This window comes from Falco cherrug, chromosome 2 (genome assembly GCF_023634085.1).
Source record: "Falco cherrug isolate bFalChe1 chromosome 2, bFalChe1.pri, whole genome shotgun sequence".
Taxonomy (NCBI): Eukaryota; Metazoa; Chordata; class Aves; order Falconiformes; family Falconidae; genus Falco; species Falco cherrug.
The window spans coordinates 86,098,908-86,120,132 of NC_073698.1; the positions used below are offsets into that span (position 1 = coordinate 86,098,908).

General features: G+C 35.8%; 1 protein-coding gene across 14 annotated transcripts in view; it reads left to right on the forward strand.

The window, feature by feature from the left end:
• The window catches only part of DMD (dystrophin), a 1,162,157-nt gene that overhangs the window by 798,329 nt on the left and 342,603 nt on the right, over nucleotides 1-21,225 (forward strand). For all 14 annotated transcript variants that reach the window (XM_055701082.1, XM_055701084.1, XM_055701085.1 and 11 more), the window contains 2 exons: nucleotides 613-714; nucleotides 6,507-6,615. In XM_055701082.1, the coding sequence (XP_055557057.1) occupies nucleotides 613-714; nucleotides 6,507-6,615 (211 nt within the window). The remainder of the gene's footprint in view (nucleotides 1-612; nucleotides 715-6,506; nucleotides 6,616-21,225) is intronic.

Genomic DNA, 21,225 nt, shown 5'->3' on the forward strand with positions numbered 1-21,225 from the left:
CTAGTTTGGTAGGGTGTCATTTCTAATGGTAGGTACCTCCCCGTACCTTTAGGAACTGTCACTGCTACTGTGCTTTTGGTTTTAATTTGTTAGTATAAATGTTTCACTAGATAAGTACTAGTTTGCTACTAGTAATAGTAGTTTTCTATGAATATTTTTAATCTTCCTAAATTCAGTATCATTATTGCATTTTATGATACGCTCTTAATGCCATGTACTGTATAAACAAAATGATTTAACCAGTGCACTTTCAATCTGCTGGTAGTTTAAACCAGACAAAAAGACAGAGCTGCTTAAATAAGATTTTTGATGCCTGTCTTTCCTAATAGGAATTTGTGTTAGGTTTGTAATCATTTTTTGAAACCTTCAGGATGAAGGGACCTATCGTTGTTTATTTTGCTAGCATTACTCTTTTCCATCCCTCTTTGCTTTTGTTTTCTCTGGTGACCCTCTTTGTCCTTAGCTGCTACTCTCCGTAAGTTTTCCCAGAAACCAATCCTGAGCAGAAACTAATCTACTTGTGTTTTATGGCTTCCCATGGAGCTTTAGGACTTTTCAATCTTATTGCTTATGCTGTGGTTAATCTACACTGCATGTGTTTTTATTTTTCAGGAAACCGAAGCAGCAGTGCAGGCTAAACAGCCGAATGTGGAAGAGGTTTTGTCTAAAGGGTGTCATTTATATAAGGAAAAACCAGCCACTCATCCAGTAAAGGTAATGAAGCAACCTTTAGCAATATCCATTACTGTGTAATGGGTTATGCTTCCCATGTTGTACACTTGTCCTTGATGTGCTCTGTTTAAAATCAGTGAATTAACTTGGCAAACGGCATTTGTTCTGTTCTGTGATAGCACAGCCAAAAGAAATTCAATGTTCCCAGCTAGAAAATTTTTGCATATGTGATGGAGATATTATTTTTGATATTAAAGTTGTTCTACCTTTTCAGGAGTAATCCACATTGAAAGCAAATGTAATTTTTGGTGCCTAACTAATGGCATCGTATAACATGTTTTTAAACTTCCTTATTTTTAATTTCTCTTTCAGAAATTTTGTCAATTAAAATAATGAACATGTTTTCTAGAAAAGGTAAGAGTCAAGTGATAAAGGGGGCTCCTTCCTTTTTTTTTTTTTTTCCATTTTGAAGGAAAGAAGACCTAGTAATAATAGAACTTTCCCACTCAGTTTCTCTGCCAAAATTCACATAGAATGACTTATTTTTTTTTATTTTGAGCAGAGAATACATTATTAATAAGGCTAATGCCTCACAACACTTCTTTTTTAGAAAAGTGTGGCATTAAATACTTTTCTGCAGCATACAAATCCATTTGAAAGGGGTATTTTACACTGTTTCCTAAAGACTGTGTAGATGTTCACTGAGACTAGAGTATAATTTTCCATCCTGTAGAATCTTGCAGCAGAAAATAATCAGCTAGCAGCCTCCCATGTGAGTTTCAGCTGCTTTTGGAGTGGGAGGCCAAACTAGTAAGATAACTACCATATCAACCAGAGCTTAATCTATTTTCTTGTTTTGTAACTGCTAATAAAGTAACTGTGAACATGATGATGAAGAGTTCCCAGAAACTTCAATAATGGCTTGTTGATTACACTATGTGTCTATTGTAATTGCTTCTGACTGGGCAGACAGTAAACTTTGTCTTTGTATTTAGCGCTTTTCCAAACCTACAGCACACAATAACCTCATTTTACAGTAAAAGGTTTCCTCAAAAAGTTAGAATGTCTGCGGGTGACCTCTACAGTGAATTTTTTGGTTTTCCATCTCTATTTAGTCACTATATTAGGAGCATTATTTTCCTACTTTTACCAACTTTCCTTTAAATTACTTATAAATCCCACCAGCAGATTTCCATTCACAGGAGCACATGAATGCATTTATCTCCACTTTAGAAATGAATACATATTTAAGAATGATGAGTTTCATTTCTTTTCTGAATAGAAATCCTTAAGAGTTATTTTCTCCTTCTATATCCTTTTTTTTTTTTAATGATCAGTTCTCCCAAACAGTAATAAAACACTAAAAGAGGTAGACTTAAGGTGACTTAAAAGTAGCGTGAGAATGAGAATGAGCAGAAAAAAACCTCTTAACTCTATGTTACGTGTTTTCCTTGGCTAATGCAGCACTATTGTTGGGAACTGAAAAATGTCATCTGCACACTGAATCGATGATGGAACAAAAATCACTCTGTGTTTACTCATTTTGTATTATTTCAGCTTCAGTCTTAGGGGATTTCACTCCACATTTTAACAAACAAAGCACCTGAAGCAACAGAAAACTAGAAGTTTTGGCTTTCTAGATTTTTGTAATTGTATATAAATCATTGCAGAGTGAATGTTGGCATTTTCAAGAAGAACAACTAGTACTTGTTTATGTAGCACTGACAGAAGTATAAATGGTGTGAAATGATTCTGTTGAGGCCAAACTTCTGACATAGAATTATATTCTGTGTCTATTTCTTTTAAGTGTTCATGTCAAAGACACTGAAAACTGCCAATTTCTACCAGATTTACTGGAACAAGATAACTCTTTAAATAAAGATTATGATGTTCCTTGAGTCGTAGTTTTGACAATGACATTATAAAATGTGTCTGTAAGGAAATTAGTAACTACTTGTGAAGTAGTGAGTATTCAATTTCTAGTCCATCTTTAATCGCATTTTACTTTTTTCATTACATTCTATAGTTCGGTTAATTGAACGACCTGTGAAGTTGATTTCTGGTTCACTTGTCTGTCTTGTACAATCAGTCATAAAACTGAATATATACTGTCAGGACTGTTCAGTTGCTTTCTTGATGATGTAGGTTTCCACCCATTTATATTAAGCTGCTCTTCTGTCATCGTTCTTGATAACTAACTTTCAGCACTGTCTGCTATTTATATGTTCCAATATAAACTTTTCAGAAAATGTCAAATTAATTTTCTACACAAAAGCTATTTTCTGGAAGCAGAATTAATTTGTACTCAGATTGAAGTGTTTTTGAAAAGATAGTAGCAATGCTGCAAAGTTAAGCGTTCTAAGTTTTAGCAGGTTCTTGAATTAAAGCTGCTGTGGCGGTCTTAGTTTACGCTGAACCCTGACTAATTCAGTACACGATACGGACACCACTCACAGTGTGTGCAGCAATTAAATACTTATAGTCATGCTCCTTGTTGAGTTTGTGGCACAGAAAAAGAGATAAAATTCATGGCTTATTTAAAAACATAAATTACTTGCATAACATTGCTTGACAACTTTGTAGATTATTTAGTTCTCTGAGGCACCTTTGTCTTAGCTTCCTTCTTTTTTCTCTCTGATTTCCTTAATTCACCACAAATCATCTCATTCTTTTCAATAAATGAATTAGAGGTCCTATAGATTCATTCACACTGCAAGCCTCTCCTGTACTGGGAAATGTGTCAGAGATTTAAAGATATTAGTGTAGTTATGTGCATTGTATCTAAATCAATACTTGATGTTATTCTAGCGTTTCCTAATGTTTAGCTGTTTATCTTTGCAACCTTTATAATATACTGTCATTACAGTGTTTTGAATGTGAATTATATCCCATGGTATTATATTGACACATACTTAATCTTATATCATAGTTATGCCACTGAAATAAGTATATTTTCACACCTTCACTAAGCACACTAACATGGAATTTTGCAATGCAGGGCTCTAAAAAATATATTTGTTGGCAAGTGAAAACCTAGTTTATGCTGATTCTAGAGTCAAGAATGGGATGTGTGATCCTTTAAGCACTAGCAGTTTAATAATCAGACCTATTTACTTTCATAAAATGGATTTCATGCTTTTGAAATATGTTTCTGTAAAGCTTTTGCAGGTGGGGAGGGAGAGATTACTGTTGGTGACAGTGGCAATAGAAAGAACCTAAGCCACAATCTCATCATTAACAGCACTTAAACAGAACAGTTTATTCAGGAAAGGATTTCTGTGGCAGTGGAAGAGCTGTAGGTCCCTTGCCACAGCACTCAATTTGTCCTTTCTCGTATTGGGTAGGAGAGTAAGTAGTGAGGAACTAATTTTCATTGTCTTCAGTCTTGCATTTAAAAGACTACATCATTTCTCTCTATCTACTTTTAGTGCTGTCAATGAGATTAGTTCATGTAGGAATGTTAACCTCACTTAAATTGTACCAGTGCTGACATTTAAAGGAAATCAATGAAAGTGTTCCTCAATGCAAAATATTTTGATGTTCATACTTGTCACCAAAGCTCTAGAGTTGTAATTACAGCAAAATTGTTGTGCTCAAAGAAATTAATATTTTAATGCACACATGCTAATTTATGACAGATCCAAGGTTGGATCAAACTATAATTCTGATAGAAGAGTTAAGAACTAGCTACTCTTATCAGTGGAGTAGATGTTGCCTTAGACAACCCGCTTTAATGTCTGTAGTGGGCATGTTTTATACTTAGTCATTGCTGGAAGAAATCCCTGGCTCATGTCCACATGAATGATTAAGTAGCTATTCATAGTGAGGACCAGTATTGTATTTGTAATGTCCATATCTCCTTCCTGAGTTACTGTGAATGTATTGTAAAGTGAAGCCAGACTTTGACAGTGTAATCTCTCCAGCTTTTGTTTTTAAGGGCTCTCTGCACTCTCCTCTGCTTCTGAATATTAATTCAATATTGGGGCAGTCCTTTGCATTTTAAGGTTTGGAAGTAAGTGCCTGGGCTACAACAGCAGAAGAAAAAGGAAATTTAAAATCTGCCACAAAATGTGTCCAAAGTGTGTGTTTCTGTGTGATTGTAATCCACACAGTAATAAAATATATGTATGATTTTAAATTGTCACATGACAAGTTGCATTTATCATTCATACCTGATTGCTTTTTCTGCCTAGTCCTTATAGTCTGTTATCAAAGGAGAATCTCTGATATTCCTGACTTTTTATTTTACTTCTAATGCAGTTTTCAAAAAGCTCTTGTAGATAAAGTGTTAGTTTATTCCCAGATGCAGAATTGTATCCTTTCTCTACTGCCCTATCAAAAAGCATTTACACAAAAATCTGTCCAGAGTTTATACCAGGTAATATTCTGGCCTCCAGTGGTGGCATATAAAAGACCTTAGCAGGTTTAGACTATTTATGGCAAAGCTTAAGGCAAATTCTATAAACGGTCCCCTGACATATCAGAATATAAAACTCTGCTGCCTCAGTGTCTGTGTGTGTACACACTTCAGTTTAATTAGTATTGTTCCCTATCCTTCTCCTATTGACCCCTGTCGTCTTGGACTCTAGGTAATTAAAGTACCTTTTTTAATAGGCATCCTGTTTCCATCACAGCTGGATTGTGATTTAGACTATATATCTAATTGTGAATTTGACACAAGAATACAAATGGCATTCCTGAGTGGCACTGGTACTTTGTGCTGCTTTTTGTAGCAGACACTTAGGGATCAACTTAAAAAAGAAATGGAATTTTCATTGTAAGAGTTTAGAGATGCCAACAGAGAATTAGCAATGCTTCATCCTTCTTTACAGTCCTTAGAGCAAGGAAAACAAGAGAGGTGGAAACATTTTCAAGTCTAAATGCCTCTGAGGACTGATGTAATTCACACTCCAGACTTTTACTTAGATTTTGTTTAAAAGTAGCAGTTTATCCATTACTGGTCAGGACTGCATGCCCACACACTGAAGTTTATGACTCCTTGAAGACTCCTAAGAGTTTATTTTTACCTTCCCCACCCCACCCCTTAAATAGGTGGAAGTATGTGTTCTGCATTTGATGTTACAAATTGTAGATGTTTTACTAACCAGTTTGGGGGGGGGGGTTTAACACATAATTCACCTCTCTATTTTAATTTAAAAAATCAGCATCTCAGGTTTGTGGTGATAAACCACCCTACCTCTTTAAAATACTTTAAACAAGTCATCCTGTGTTCCCTAAAAATGTGTAAAGGCTTGTTGACCAGGTTGCAGGGCAAGCAGGTGCCCCCTGGGAGCAGGGAGCGGCAGGGGCTCCAGGCTGGGCTGCGGGACAGGGTCTCACCAGCCAGGACCCCTCCTACTGTCCCCAGCAGAGAAGCAGAGCAGGCAGGGGGGCTGCCCCTGGGAGGAGGTGGTAGGAGGGTGTGTGTGCCAGGATCAGGCCCGGTGAGGGGGACCAGAGTCAAACACAGCCCCAGGTGGCTGGGCAGGGCCAAGGGGATGGGAAGAGGCTGAGGCTGGTCCGGTAAGTCAATCCATGTTCAGGGTCACGCAGTTGTGCTGGCTCTAAGTTGTCCTTGAGTTTCAGCAGCTAAACTTTGAGGAGGAAAGATGCTTTCAGGATCCTGACACCATTAAGCTTTTATGCAGCCCAGCTGGGAAGGATTTCACTCATGCCTCTTTACTATTTGTGAAAATTAATTGTTTCTACCTTTCTGTTTTCTTTTTAATTCAGGTGGTCCATCAGATGGAGAAAACAAGAAATTATTTTATTTGACATTTATTTACATTAATTTATGTATTGTAAAACTAATACATTGTTACTTTCTATTCTAGAAAAAATTAGAAGACTTGAATGCTGACTGGAAGGCAATTAACCACTTAATTCAACAACTAAAGGAAAAGCCAGCATTAGCAGCATTTGGCCTTTTCTCTTCAGGTCTCTGTAAGTGCTTTAGTATATACATATTTTTAAATTAATTACAAATCACACAGTTAAAATGAAACTGATTGGTGATTATCTAAATTCATTCTGCATCCTTAAAAATTTCAGCTTTAGCTTGTAAACAGAAGGTGTGCTAGTATACCATGCAACTTAGTAATTTTGTTTCCTTTCAATTTTGTGTAATGTGTCCCAGAAGACAAATTATATTGTAGATTTCATGAAAAGATTACAGCATGCTTTTCAAATTATTACTGTTTCAAAATCTTGTTTCTTTATTCTGTGAAGAGATTAGATGAGATTTTGACTTTCTACATATATTTTATGGAGGAAATATAAAGGGAGAAGAAATATTTAAATTAAAATATGATAAAGTTACAGGTCAAGTGGATGTAAATTGGTCACAGAATGAAATTCTGAAATTACTTCTTATGATAGGGCAATGAACTGAGGCTGTTTCAAGACAAAGCTTGTGCATTCATAGAAAAGGTTGTTATCACAACATGGTAGGAGTTATTTTGCAGTTAAACATTAAGTTTGTGATATACATCTCTGGGTGTCTTGAGTTCATGAATCCACAACAAGAGACTTGATCTACATTTCATTTAAATTATTTGGATAATATATATATTGGATTCTTCTCATATCTCTTTGCACCTGCTGGTTCCCTACAAGGATTACAAACTCATTTTTATCTCCTTGCTAAATGGATTTTATTTCCCACTGCTTTCCTTTGAAAGGTAGTGATTAAACATAGGTGGAAAGGAAATACACAGTGGAAGCACTGGGTTAAATCTGAGTTTCTAAAGTCTCTCAGATTCTTTACTAATGTTGAACTATTTCCATTGCTTGGATGAAGAATGTTACTCACCTGTATAATCTGGAATGTGGGAGCAGAAAGAAGTTTTTCCTCCCTCCTGTCAGATTGCCTGTAACTCAGGCTATGATACAGCTACAGTAGTCACCTGGATTTGATTAATTGTAGGATGTTGATCCCTCATGCTTTCAACGTTTTAGTGGGTAGCTACAAGAAAAGCTGAAATTGGAGAATTATCTGCCTTCTACTGGTAGTTCTAGGACAGCAAAGCAGAAAAAAAAGGAGTAAATAATTGCACCGTATAGACATAATCCATAATATTCAATACCAGAAGACAGTCCAACTTCTGTCAGAATAGCAAATATCAATTCAAGCAAAGCAGATGACTTGCTTATGACACGTTGTATCTTACTAAATAGGGACTCTAATTTAGTTTTAGCCATTTAGAACTGCTGTGGATCCAGTGCAATTGTTTCAATTTTCTAAAAAGGGCTAAAACCCACTAGTATTTTTTAAAACTTCTAGTACAGGATTTTGTTTTAAGACATGCTATAGAAATTCATGTAATGACATGGGGGAACTGAAGGAGATGTGTCATCATTTTTTTCTGTATTGGGTCACTAAACTTGCTGTGTCAGTTTTGCATGTCAGCAGGTTATGTCAGATTCCAGGGGGAGGGAGTGTTGGTAACATTGTTGCTGTTACAAAGGAAATTGTAATGACAGAACAAGAGGAAGAACACACAGTAGTAGTGCAATACATTCCTATATTAACTAATCTTGCAAAATTACTGATTTACCTTAATTCCAGATGTAGGCTCTGACTATTAACGTTTCTGAGAATCAGCAGATGGAATTATACATGCAGAAAGTGAAAGAGCTGGTGTTCTAACGGATTAAGCAGGAAGTAAGATTGATACCCTTTCTGTTACCAAGAGCACTTAAAATTTGAACCTGTGCTTGTGACACTAATTCGTAAGTTTTCTTTATTTGAGTCAGATTACTGCAATCACATCATTATAGATATATCACCATGGAACTGTAGAGTTCAGAAGGGACCTGGGGAGACGTGTATTCCTCTTGCTCAAAGCACAATTACCGCAGGTTTCTCAGGGTCACGTCCAGTAAGGTTTTGAATAACTCCAAGGGTAGAGACTCCATAACCTCTCTGGATAACCTGTTCTGGTGTTGAACTACTCTCACAGTGTTACTAAAGTATTTTTGTATTTAATTTAATTAAAAAAAAGGGGGATCGGGAAGGGCAGGAGAGAGATTGAATGCCATCTGTTATGTCATGCTATGCTATAAGTTCTGTAGTTATTTTAATCTCTTATACTATACACATTTTTTATGAACTTGTTTTGTGCTGATGCACTGTGATGCATAAAGACTTAACTGTCTATGGGAGAACTAGCTTTAGCCAAGCCTCCTAAAATCTAAACAATCTCATTAAAGATAATTTTTAAAGAAAGATGCACAAAATTATTTTGGAAGGACCCTGTCAAACAATAGCAGTATCTCCTGTTAATAATTATTCCCTTCCTGATTCTGTAGAGACTTTTGTGGACATCAGAGATTAATAATGTTGACATCTGTGTTTGAGAACAGGGAATGAAGATGTAATTGGCTAATCTCTATTGCCCTGTCAGGTGTCATTTGGTCTAGTCTGGCTGCAAGAACTCAGCCAGAGGGTCTTACTAAATATACCATCTGGTGGCTGTTACAGAGGTAAAGGACCCTGTCTGTAATTATTTCTAGGTCTGTGTATTATAGTTTCTTTGGCAGAAGAAGTACTAAAAAAAATTCCTCTATCCCACCAGTCCAGTGTGCCCTTGGGCATAATGAACAAGAACTACTTTTCCAGCTCAAAAAATGTACTTAGCTGAAGGGTACGTCTAAAACCTTTGCAAAGATTGACTTTCAAGACAAGATGATTCGGGAAGAAAATCATACTTGCTGTCTGTACCTGACATGATACCATGAAATTGTGTGAATGTCTCTATCCAAATAACTTGATGCACTCCTTAGCCAGCAGTTTGAAAATATTTTAAGCAGAGAGAAATGCAGTTTTGGAATGTGCTTTTATAGGAGGCACAGAATTTAATAGTATCGCTAGCATTCATATGACTACTTTTGTACTGAAGTCCTACCACTGGATTTACTTAATAAGCTAGGTAACATTAAAAAGTGCTTTGTAAACCCATGTAAATATATTGTGGGGTGGGAGGCATTCCTGAGTTTCATCATTCAAGTAAGACCTTAGGGGAAAATTTGTCCACTTTCATTTAGAGCTATACTTGAAAATACAGTTTCTTAAAAAGGATATGTATTTTAATAAAACTTTTAAAATAGCTGTGAATAAATACATCTGAAAATACTCTGTCAACTAATTTAAAATTTTGCATGTACAGCTAAAAAGACAGTGAACAGTACATTATATTGGTACTCTTGTAGTTTTATTTAACAACTTCTGTGAAGAATACTTTGTGTACAATCAACTTCATTTCCCCCCCCTGATTTTTTGCATGAGTTTTTTGTCTTTTTGTATGAAATACCTACTAAAGTGAAACAGAAAAGCGTATGACTGTGAAATGAAGAAAAACAAAGTGAACATTAGTGTCAGTTATAATGATGAAATTACTTCTGAAATTATGTAGAATTTGTCCCTTTAAAGCTTTGCAAGTTATCAGTCTTATTTTGGAGTATTGTTTGTAGCAGGTCTAAAAAAAAGGTAAAGAAAAAAGAATATTTTTTGTTGTTTTGCAAATTGTAGCAGAGTTAGAGATGCATTTGTCAGAAAGGTTTTATATGCATTGTTAGATACTGTGTATTTAATACAATGAATTTGAAGAAAGCTAATACTGTATCACCAGAACTCGTAACACTAGCCATCAGCTTTAGGTATCTTTCTTTGAATGTATACAATCAAAGCTCTTCTGTGCTTCCAATATAATTTGCTTTGGGAGTAGGAGTGACAGACTGGTCTTCCATGTACAGGGGAAGAAGGCTTTTCAGGATTTACCATGAATAAGGGAGAACAGGCGAGGAGTGATTGTCAAGCTAAGTCCATTAGAAGCAAGTTGTAGCATGAGGATTGTGATCTGTAACTTCATCCAAAAATTTAACCAAAGGAAAACTCATCACTTATTAGCCCATATATTCAGCTAGAGCATAGAAAAAAGGTCCACAGCAGTCGCCTCCAGAGTTTATAATACCTTGGGTTTGAATTGAAAGAGTGATACTTGTCACTAGTTTCCCCAGATTCACAAATTTCATTTGCTTGTACTTTGATATTTTAGTTGGAGTGCATCCTAAGGTATGTCTCCTGTTTGGGAAAGTTTAGGTTGCCTTTTATTTCTCCATGAAACAAGCCCCCACCTGGACTAGACACACTGCTTTGTTCTAGACTTATATGATCTTATAAAATACTTATTGAAAAAATATCACTGCTGTTACTCTCTGAGTGTATGTTCCATAGTGGCTTAATACAGCTGAAATTCATATGCATTGCTTGGAATGTAATGTAACATAAGAAACATGTACTGGTGCTACTAAAAAATACACAAATCCCGAGACTGTAGGTTTTTGTGGAAAATTAGCAGCAAATCAAACTATGTATATGAAAATACATACCTTGATGAAATAACACAATATTTAAAATTAAAAGCCAGTGACCTTAGAAGCTGAAAGTGCTTCTGTAGTGCAAGTGTCTGTATTTTATGCATCTGGAATTTTCTTTTATTTTCAAATTGAATGCATTGTTGAATGATCTATTATTCTGTATTGGTTAGTTCTAAGAAAGAGACATGTACAGATTGGGCACAGCAGTATTCTGCATTATGAAGACTGTCCTGTTAAGTCTCTGGTTTAATATATTCAGTGGGAATGAAGGATTCTTTGTTTATGAAACCATAATTTTAAAATATATTAATTCCATGGATTTCAGAGCTGGGTCATGTGAAGTCCCACTGCCTCTTTGAAAACAGACAATTTGTTTTTAAGAGATATTCAAGAGACAATGACAAAAATGTAAGAAACAAAATTACAACAACTAGCTTTGAGGAAAAATGCACAATAGATACTATTTTATTTTTTGTAGTATTTCATAGCTAAATGCTCTGAAGCAGTCATTGTTTATATATTATGCACAGTGCCTGAATGAACACGTGCTATAGTTCAGAACTGCTTCTCAGAATTTCCAAATGCTAGGCTTGAAAATTTTTGTACATTTCATTATATGCACCTGAAAAGATAACAATATGTGTAATTAGAGGGTAAATTAAAAACAAATGTACAAATCAGATGTTAGAGTGTATGTATTGTTTATATCAGATGGCATAATATAACTGAGACCAAGAATATTCAAATTAATTCCTCGGGGAAGACTGAACAATCTAGGGACGTGTGTGTCTACAATGTTTTCAATACTAATGCAGACATGTTGATGTTTAAAAATATGTTGCACATAACATTCACCATTTAGAAGAAGAACTCTGCTATCAGCTATTAAAATGCTTGTGTGGGGGACATAGTAGATACTTAATTTTGTAGAACCATTCTTCACAGAGTTGAATAGCTAAAAATCCACAGCATACATCTGATGTGACAAGTAGTCCTACACTGATTTAGAAGGCAACACTACTGGCAGTAATCCATTTCAGTTAACATTAGTTAACACCAGTAAGGATGACCACTAGCATGAGATTTGTAATAGAGAGAAATACTATTTCCAATAATGGCCATGTCTAAAATTGTATAGTTTCTGATACTTATGCATGTAGAATCTAAAGGAAATGTCTATTTTTAATATTAGTTGTAATCCAGTTTAACTCTATGAAAAGTTTTACTAAAACAAAATGCAAGAGAGAAAATGAACAGGGAACAATGCAGTAGGGAAATATAAAGAATACCTTGAGTTCTTAATTCAGTGGAGAGTAGTAGAAGTATGCTTTTCTCTGAGTCAGCCAGCCTGACAAAGGTTGCTTACTCTCGTATAAAATGCAATAGTAAAGGAACAGGTGTTGTCTTTACCTTTTATTATGGTTGCTTTTGGATGAATGAATGAATAGTGTTTTACAAAAATAATTTTGATTTTCTTGGTTTTGAGTCATTTTACAGGCTTTTGTAGTAAAGAAGTTCACAGATGCCAGCCTGAGTTGGCTGAGCGTACATTGCTTTTGTACATGGTTTCCTCATTGTGTTCAGGAAATAAGTTGCCCGATTATTCCATATGATTTTCATTAAGAAGCTTTTTCACATCTAACACATGTGCTGCATCTAACAAATACCAATACGGCACAAAACTGAATCTGTTACCATTTGATTGGAGATTTTTCAAGGTCAGGACCCAGTTTCACAGACAGTTCTACTTTTCAATACAGCTGACACCAGACACAAGCTGAAGACAAACTTGTCTAATAAAGCTTTCAGATTCAATTTTCCTTCTGCATATAGCTTCAGGAATCTCTGGAGGTCATTCACAGCATGTGCTGCAACACCAACAGGGAGAAGTAATGAAAAGAGTCTAGATAAAAAGCTGACACTATGCCTTCAGAGCTGCGTGAATAAAAACATAATAAGCAAGTTTATAAATTCAAATCTCTATGATTCTCAGAACTTCTATCTTGATCTTTATAGTATATCTTGATGTGATGATCTGTTTCTGGATTATCTGACAGGTGAAAAATACATGTAAAATATACCTAAGCCACAAAAGCCTAATTTAAATCAAAAGAAAGAAGGTTATACCTTTACATTTAACATCCTATTTCAGGGGTCTTGGAGTAGGTTACTCTTTAAAAGCATCTGTAATAAACAGGTGTGACAGTGCAGTTTACAAAGGGAATGCGGACTTTGATTTTTCAAGGCTCAGTTGATTAAATACAACTCTCCGTGGGTTACTACTCAGAATTTTTATTGTACTCATGCCTATGATGAAATGTAAATCAGAAAGTGAAAACAGGAGTTAGCTGCTTTGCTGTTATTAAAGACAATATGGAATCTAGGTCTACTTGTTTCTATTCTATAACAAGTTGTTGGAAGTGCAGCTGCCAAGATTTATGATGCAAATAAGATTAATGCTATCATCAGTCTTTCAAAGGACCACATTCACCTATTCCATTTTTAAAATATGATCTGGTATTTTCTTCTGAGGAGCAGGCTTTGCAGCTTGTTTTCTTTCATTTAATTTCTTGATCAATAGTTAGTAACAGCATGGTATACAGGATTCATTTTGATTAAGTCCCATGAAATGTAAATGATAGCATACTGTAGAATTCATCACCTATACCGGGTGAGAGCACAGAACTAAGTTATAGTTATGGTCGGTCTTTTTTACATAGCTCATATTATGTGGCTCAGAAAGGAATTAGATTAATGTTTCTTTTTCCTTAGAACTATATTCAGCGCACACTGCAGAATCCAATGTTAGCAATTTTTGAAGAAATGAGGCAACAACACAATTGTATCATTTTAAAAACACAGACAGAGTCAAGAATCTGAATTAGTTAATTCTGGAAGATATGAAAAAAAAAAAAAGGATTCTCCTTAGAGTTCCTAGTAAAAAAGTATCTATAATGAAATGGTAGTTTATGCTTTTTTTTTCAGTTTCTCTACCTCATTTTCTGGATTTATAACATTCTATTTTTCCATGCCTTAAACCAACTCTCTCTCTCTCCCTTCTTTTTGCTACAGTAACCTCAATTACTATAATGTCTAACTATCCAGATAGCATGGGCTTGCAAATAGCAGTAATCTCTCTTTTCTGTTTCCTTTTGTATAGTAATTAGGTCTATTGGCAACTACATTGTGTGAAAATCTCTTTAATTTGCTAGAATAATAGAAAGTGATAGGTCATTCTGCACACAGTCCTCTTGACCTGCTGTTCTTCCTTGACTTGTCTTTTTAAAAGAGCAAAGCAAGCTGGCTTTCCTTCTGAAAGCAGTAGTGCTCACTGCCATCCTGGTCATATCCTATGGAGAAATGCAGTGGCTCTTTGACATCCTTCCTAGCATTTCTGTGATGACTGGAACTGCTACAGAGTTAGGTCTGCTCTACAGAGAAACAGCCAGCCAAATTGTGTGAGCACAGATCGTGAGCAGAGTGGGGGCCACAGGGAATGAGGAACAGAACTCACAATTACTTCTAATGTTTCAGCTCTAGTCAGAAGACATGAGACAGTGAAAGGCAGGCTCGTTCCTTAAACCCTAGAAGGTTAAAGTGAGGAAAAGATGGCAAATGAAAACCTTCTCTTCTACTCCAGGTAGAAAATCCTTTAGTCTTGTTTCTATGAAGCTGGTCACTGACATATCAGACTGCTGTCTCTAATTGTGTCACTGTGGAGTAGCAGCAGTGTTGGAGATATGCAGGTAGAGATTTGCATTACTGGTCTTTCCTTCAACAATACATTGATGGTCAGATGACACTCGAGTTCCCAAAGGTAATTCTCCCTAAGGTGAAACTAAAACAGCTGGAAGAGGAATAGAGGTTAGTTTGACCTGAAAAGTAAGCATTATATGTATTTTCATGAGAAAGCTTGACAAGTCTTTCACATAGTAGTGTGAGGCAAGCTATTTTAACATTTCCAATGAAAGAACAGAAGGTGCTTACAGTGATTTCAGGAATTACTTTGTCAAAAACAAAATGGCAATGATGATGTTGCCTTCTCTAACTTTGAACAACTGTTTTTAATTCTGTAGAATTTTTCTCTCTAAGAATAAGGGTGGACATGAAGATTTATGTGTGAATACTGTAATGCTGTAAAATTAGTTAATAACTGAACTCGGATTATTTCAAAGTTTCTTCAAACTCGTTCTGATTTCTTTTTTTTTTTGTTTTTTAACTACATGGTACCTAAAATTCCAGTGGCTTCTTGGTATTCTGTATCTGTGTAAAATTTTGTACACTTTTTCTTCAGAGTTCCCCTTGGCTAGGATAGCAATTTCTACCTGTTAAATCATTTTGTAGTTTTCACAAAATTAGAAGAGGTGATTTTCATGAGACTGTAAAAGCTGAAGCTCCTGGCAATATATGTTTTTCCTTATATCAAAGAACTAGCTGCCAAAATTCAGTTACATGCCAATAGCAGTACACTGGAAATGTAAATTGTTGTCATGTAGATTGAAATCCAATTGAAAGCTGCATACTAAACCAAGAATTTGTTACTTTTACCAACAAAAGGAATACTGAGAGGTGCTTGCATCATTTGTGACAGGTGTTGTCACAATGTTTTTTGTAAGGCAAGTATGTGACAGCATTTGATTGAACACCACCACTGCTGTAGTAAAAAACATTCATTTTGATGAAACCCTTTTCTAACAGCCGCACCAACTGCTTACACAAAAATATTCCTATCTTTTGGATAAAAATAAATGCTATCTGTAAAGGTAAAAATAATGCTGCATTTAAAAAATAACAACAGGAAAAAAAAAGGTAGTCTTCAAAAAATAATGCTTAACTCCTTTAACTGAAACTCTTCAGACTGCCCAGAAATGATTGTGTGTATTTCTAGATATTAGATAACTTAATTAGGGATGCAGAAATCACTTACTGAAAAGACTGGGGAGGGGAAATAAATTTTTATTTAATTATTAAAATATGCATTGAAATAACAGCAAAAGTAATATTACTATGTCACTTCATAAAAATAAAATTGCTCATTGACGATGACTTAATATTATGAAAGAGACTCCTTGTGTTGGTTCTGTCTACTGCTTCAAGAGATCCAAAATATGTTGGAACATTTTGCTTAATATTTCCTTTAGTTCAAAATTTTTAGGGGCCAACCAGGTAATTTTATCCTTAAAAATGTGAACAAGTAAGTAGTCCTTATATAGCAAATAGCTCCAGTGACTGTACTTTTGCGTATGCAGGTTATTACTGTTTTACACATAAATTAGTTTTAAATTGGTTGTTAGTATCATGGATCTGTTTGGGATTCAAGGTATATCTGTAGTATAAAGTTTGTATTACTTCTGTTCCCCAAAAGACTGACTCCCTTGCTGTAATGCTGCCCTAAGGTTTCCTTTCAAAGTGCTCATGAAAAAGGTTGAAATGTTTATGTCTATAAAAAAAGGGAAATCTTTATTTAATGAAAGATTAAGAAAAAAGCCCATGTGTCATCCTGAAACAGGAAAACTTGTATGCATTGAATGCTCTTAACTGTTTTCTTCATTGTCAAATATAAAACTTTTAATCAGAGAGATGAAAACATTTGTAACAGGCCACTATGAATGACTGTATGTAACAATTTAGTCAGAAGTTTGTATTTATCTTATGAAGATAATAAGACTTTTTTCCAAAATGTCCATGTGATAATCCACATTATAAATATACAAATCATTTAATATACAGTATTACTTCACCTGGTTTTATGCAAACCAGAATATGCAGTCTGACGCTCTGTAACCTCTCTGGCCAGGCACGTGAAATCTTGCACATGAAAGAATACACCAAATGAGAAACTAAAACTAGCAGAAGAGTATTGGAGTCACATCCATAACAAGAAATAATAATTTTTAGATATTAACTATTCATTCTAATTAAGCCAGTCAGAATTCGTTACTTCAAGAATTGTTTTTTGGGGTTTTTTTTGCCTTTTCAAACATATGTCATGAAAGCCTAAGGGAAGACTCAAATCAGTAATGACAATAGAGGATACAAGGCCCAGGAAAGCCAGAAAAAAATGGTTTCTCTCAGCTGTGGGTTTTGTGGCACTTCATATCACAAATAAAAAACAAGACATTATTGTTTGGGGGGAAAAAACAAACTTTAACTTTTCTGATTATTTTTTGCTTTTGTTACAATAAATAAGGGATATTAGCCTTAACATCCATTCAGTTTATATGATGCAAATATCTCAGCACTTGAATCAACGTCTACATGTGTAAAAAACCCTTATACTCTCATCAAAAATTGGGGGTTTTGCTGTACAGAATTATTGGTGGCAGTATTGCAGATATCTGTCCAGCTAACCTTTAAACTATTGAACAGAAAGAAGTAACAAACACAATCATGTTTTATGAATAGTTCATATAAACAAAAATGCTTATTTATAGAAGCAGGAGATTTTAAAATCTCAACGATTAAATTGAATGTACTGGGGTTTGGGTTTTGCTTAGTTTGTAGTTTGGATTTTTTCTCCCCCATCTCTTTTTAAAACATTATCTCATTATTGTAAAGATTATGCAGTGGTGACACTATATAATTTCAGAAATTTATTTTTATCTCACTTTTCCACCTAATTAGCCTTGGTATTGTAATCAGTGGTACTGCTCTAAATCAAATCTAGAAACACCATGTAGCTAGTATATGAAAGGTTCTTGTAGTACCGTTTTTTAGTTTCAGTGTGTGCTTAATTCTTACACTCACTGAAAGTGATCCATTCATGCCCTAGCCTTCTGCTTTTCAATTTTTAGTGAGCCCATCAATCATGCTGACCTTTGCCTAAGGAAAGGTTCACAGGGAATACTGTGACAATGCTATATTACTAAAAGGAAACTGAGCTTTGGAGCAGTTTATCTTTCAGAAAGGTTTGAATAGAACAACAGGTCCAAGCACAACAAGAGTTATTAATGCTACCTCAGTTTACAGATATATATGTTCAATTGGTTTTATGCCCCTGCTTGAGTCATAGTCTCTAGGATAGAGTCCTGCAGATTCAAAGCTTTTTCTACCACATGTAGAGCAGTCAGTTGAACACTTACATACACTGTGCCAGGAGTATTTCTGTGTATTACTACCAGTCTTATCCGCTTCAATCCCAAAGCATTCTCTGTCATCGGGCTATTTCCAATTTGGCTTTTAGAGAGTGTTTGGAACTAAGAATATAGCTTTACAGGACTGCAGAATGGTTGAGGCTGGAAGGGACTTGTGGAGGTCCTCTGTCCAACCTCTCTGTTCAGGCGGGGTGACCTACAGGAGGCTGCCCAGGATCGTGCCCAGGTAGACTCTGAGTATTTCCAAGGATGGAGACTCCACAACCTTTCTGGGCAACCTGTTGCAGGGCTCAGTCACCCTCACAGTCAAAAGGTGTTTCCTGATATTCAGAGGGAACCTCCTGTGATTCAGGTTGTGCCCACAGCCTCCTGTCTTGTCAGAGGGCACCACTGGAATGAGCCTGGCTCCATCTTTTTTGCACCCTCCCTTCAGATATGTATATATGTTGATGATACGTGCTGGAGTCTTCCCTATTTTAGGCTAGACAGTCCCTGTTCTCTCAGGCTTTCGTTTTGTGAGAGGTGCTTCAGTCCCTTAATCATCAGTGTGGCCCTTAACTGGCCTTTCTGCAGTAGCTCTATAGCTGTCTTGCTCTAGGGAGCCCAGAACTGGTTACCGTACCGCAGGTGCTAAGCAGAGGGAAGGATCACGTCTCTCAACCTGTTGGAAACAACTCTGTTATATGCAGCCCAGGATACTGTTAGCTTTTGTCGCAAGGGCATATTGCTGGTTTGGTGCCCATTGTTCAACCTGGTGCCCATCAGGACCCCCAATGCCTATTCTGTAGAGCTGTTTACCAGATGGTTGACCCCCAGCCAGTGCTGGTACATGGGGTTGTTCTTTTCCAGGTGCAGGACTCTGCACTTCCCTTTGTTGAACTTCATGAGATTCCTGTTAGCCCATTTCTCCACCCTGTCAAGATCCCTCTGAATGGGAGCACAACCTCTCTTGATGTGTCAGCCATTCCTCCCAGCTTTGTGTCATCTGCAAACTTGCTGAGGGTATACCCTCTCAAATCCTTCAGATCCTTAGGGAAGATGTTATGTAAGATTGGACACAGTATTGACCCCTGGGGAACACTACTAGTTACTGGCCTCCAACTAGACTTTGTGCCGCTAATCACTACCCTGTGGGCCCAGTAGTTCAGCCAGTTTTTACTCCATCTCACTCTGCTCATCCAGCCAATACTTCTTCAGCTTCTCTATGAGAATCTAATGAGAGACGGTGCTGAAAGTCTTACTGAAGTCAAAGCAGATGATATCCACTGTTCTACCCACATCTGCCCAGCCAGCCATTTCATCATAGAAGATGATCAGTGTTGTCCAGCATAACATCTTTCCTTGGTGAATCCATTCTGACTATTCTAAATCACCTTTTTGCGCTTCATGGGCCTAGCAATGGTTCCCAGGATAGTTGCTCCACCAGTTTTCCAGGGTTCAAGGTAAGGCTAATAGGCTTGTGTTTCCCTAGGTCCTCTGTATTGTCCTTCTTGAAGTTAGAAGTTGCATTTGCTTTCCTCCAGTCTTCAGGCACTTCTCCCAGTCACCATGATCCATAAAACTTTATAGAAAGTGGCCTTGCAATGAAGTCTGCTGGCTCCCTCAGCACTCATGGGTACATCCTATTAGGGCCCATGGATTTACATTTGCTCAGTTTGGTGAAGTATTCTTCAGCCTGGTTCTCTTCCAGAAAGGATAAGTTTTTATACCTCTTCTGTACATGGAAATTATCTGGAAGTGACTCCTATTATGGCAGTATTCTCATCAAATAAGCCATTAACATTCCACTTTTAAGCATCCTGCATATAGGGAAAGTATTTGCAGCTCTTAACAACAGATCATAATCTTAACTTTTTGCTATGCAACACTAAGTTAATTTCACCTTAATGTTATTTATACTATGATGCATGCAAGCTTATTTATATGACTTATATTGCTAAAATTCTTAGTTATTGGTAGAGTCTACCTATTTTTTCTGACAGACAGTGACATATGTTCTTATTCCCATTGCAATCCAGTGTTTGTAAAACCAAAAGCTTTTCTTTACGCTGAGTGAAAGATGTATTTAAACATCTTTCTGTTGTGCTTGGAGAAATTTGGAAAAATGCATTGTACAATAAACAGCTTAGTCACTATTCTATTGGATTCCCTCTGATATTTTATATATTTACATATATATAGATATAATCTATCGGATCTCTCTTATGACAAAGATAAGCCTGAGGAAGCTGACACTTAACTTTCTACTGCAACTTTAAAGTTACAATGCTATTTATAATCTAATAATACTTACATATTAGAAACCATAACTTTTACATTTAGATTTCAAATAAAGCAGTACAGATTCACTTGCAAATCTTTTTATTCTCTCCCAAGAGTTTTTAAGCTTGACTTTCTACTTTCTTTTGAATCTCTAACAATTATGGGGTCTTTAGTTTTGGTCCCTGTCTTCATCCCACTGCACAGACACTTTTACATCTAAACTTTAACTAATAATCCCATAAACTATCAAGTGGGTTTCTTTAACCTGTATTAATCTAACTTGTATATAATCCATAATAACTTGTTAGGAATCATTGAGAGCTTCTTGAATATAAAGGAAGTCTAGGCACTTAACTTGTATTTTAAATTGATGACATTAGCACATATGTGAATGTTCCTTAAGTGTTCATGAAATCAAGTACTAAGTGTTACCCACATATACTCTATAAAAATTATTATCTATGAAATATCCATGGTAGAGTTACTAAGTCATTTTATCTAGGAATTGTTTTTGCTAAATATTCAAGGCTAAGCCAATCAGACATCGGTTTTTCATTCAAACAGAAAAGACTCACTTTTAAACATGTTTTTTTTTTTTTATTAAAAGCTGATGAAAATTATAAGAAAAGATACAATGCTTTAAGAATGCATATTTTCCACATTAAGAGCCATGGGTACAATTTTGTTGGCAATAATTTTTTGATCAACATAAAGACTTTATTCTGAGTTCAGATTACCAGCAAACCCCTGTCCTTGTTTTCAAATTTCAGAGTTGGGTTGTTTAGGTTTTTGGGGGGTTTTTGCTTTGTTTTTTTGGCAA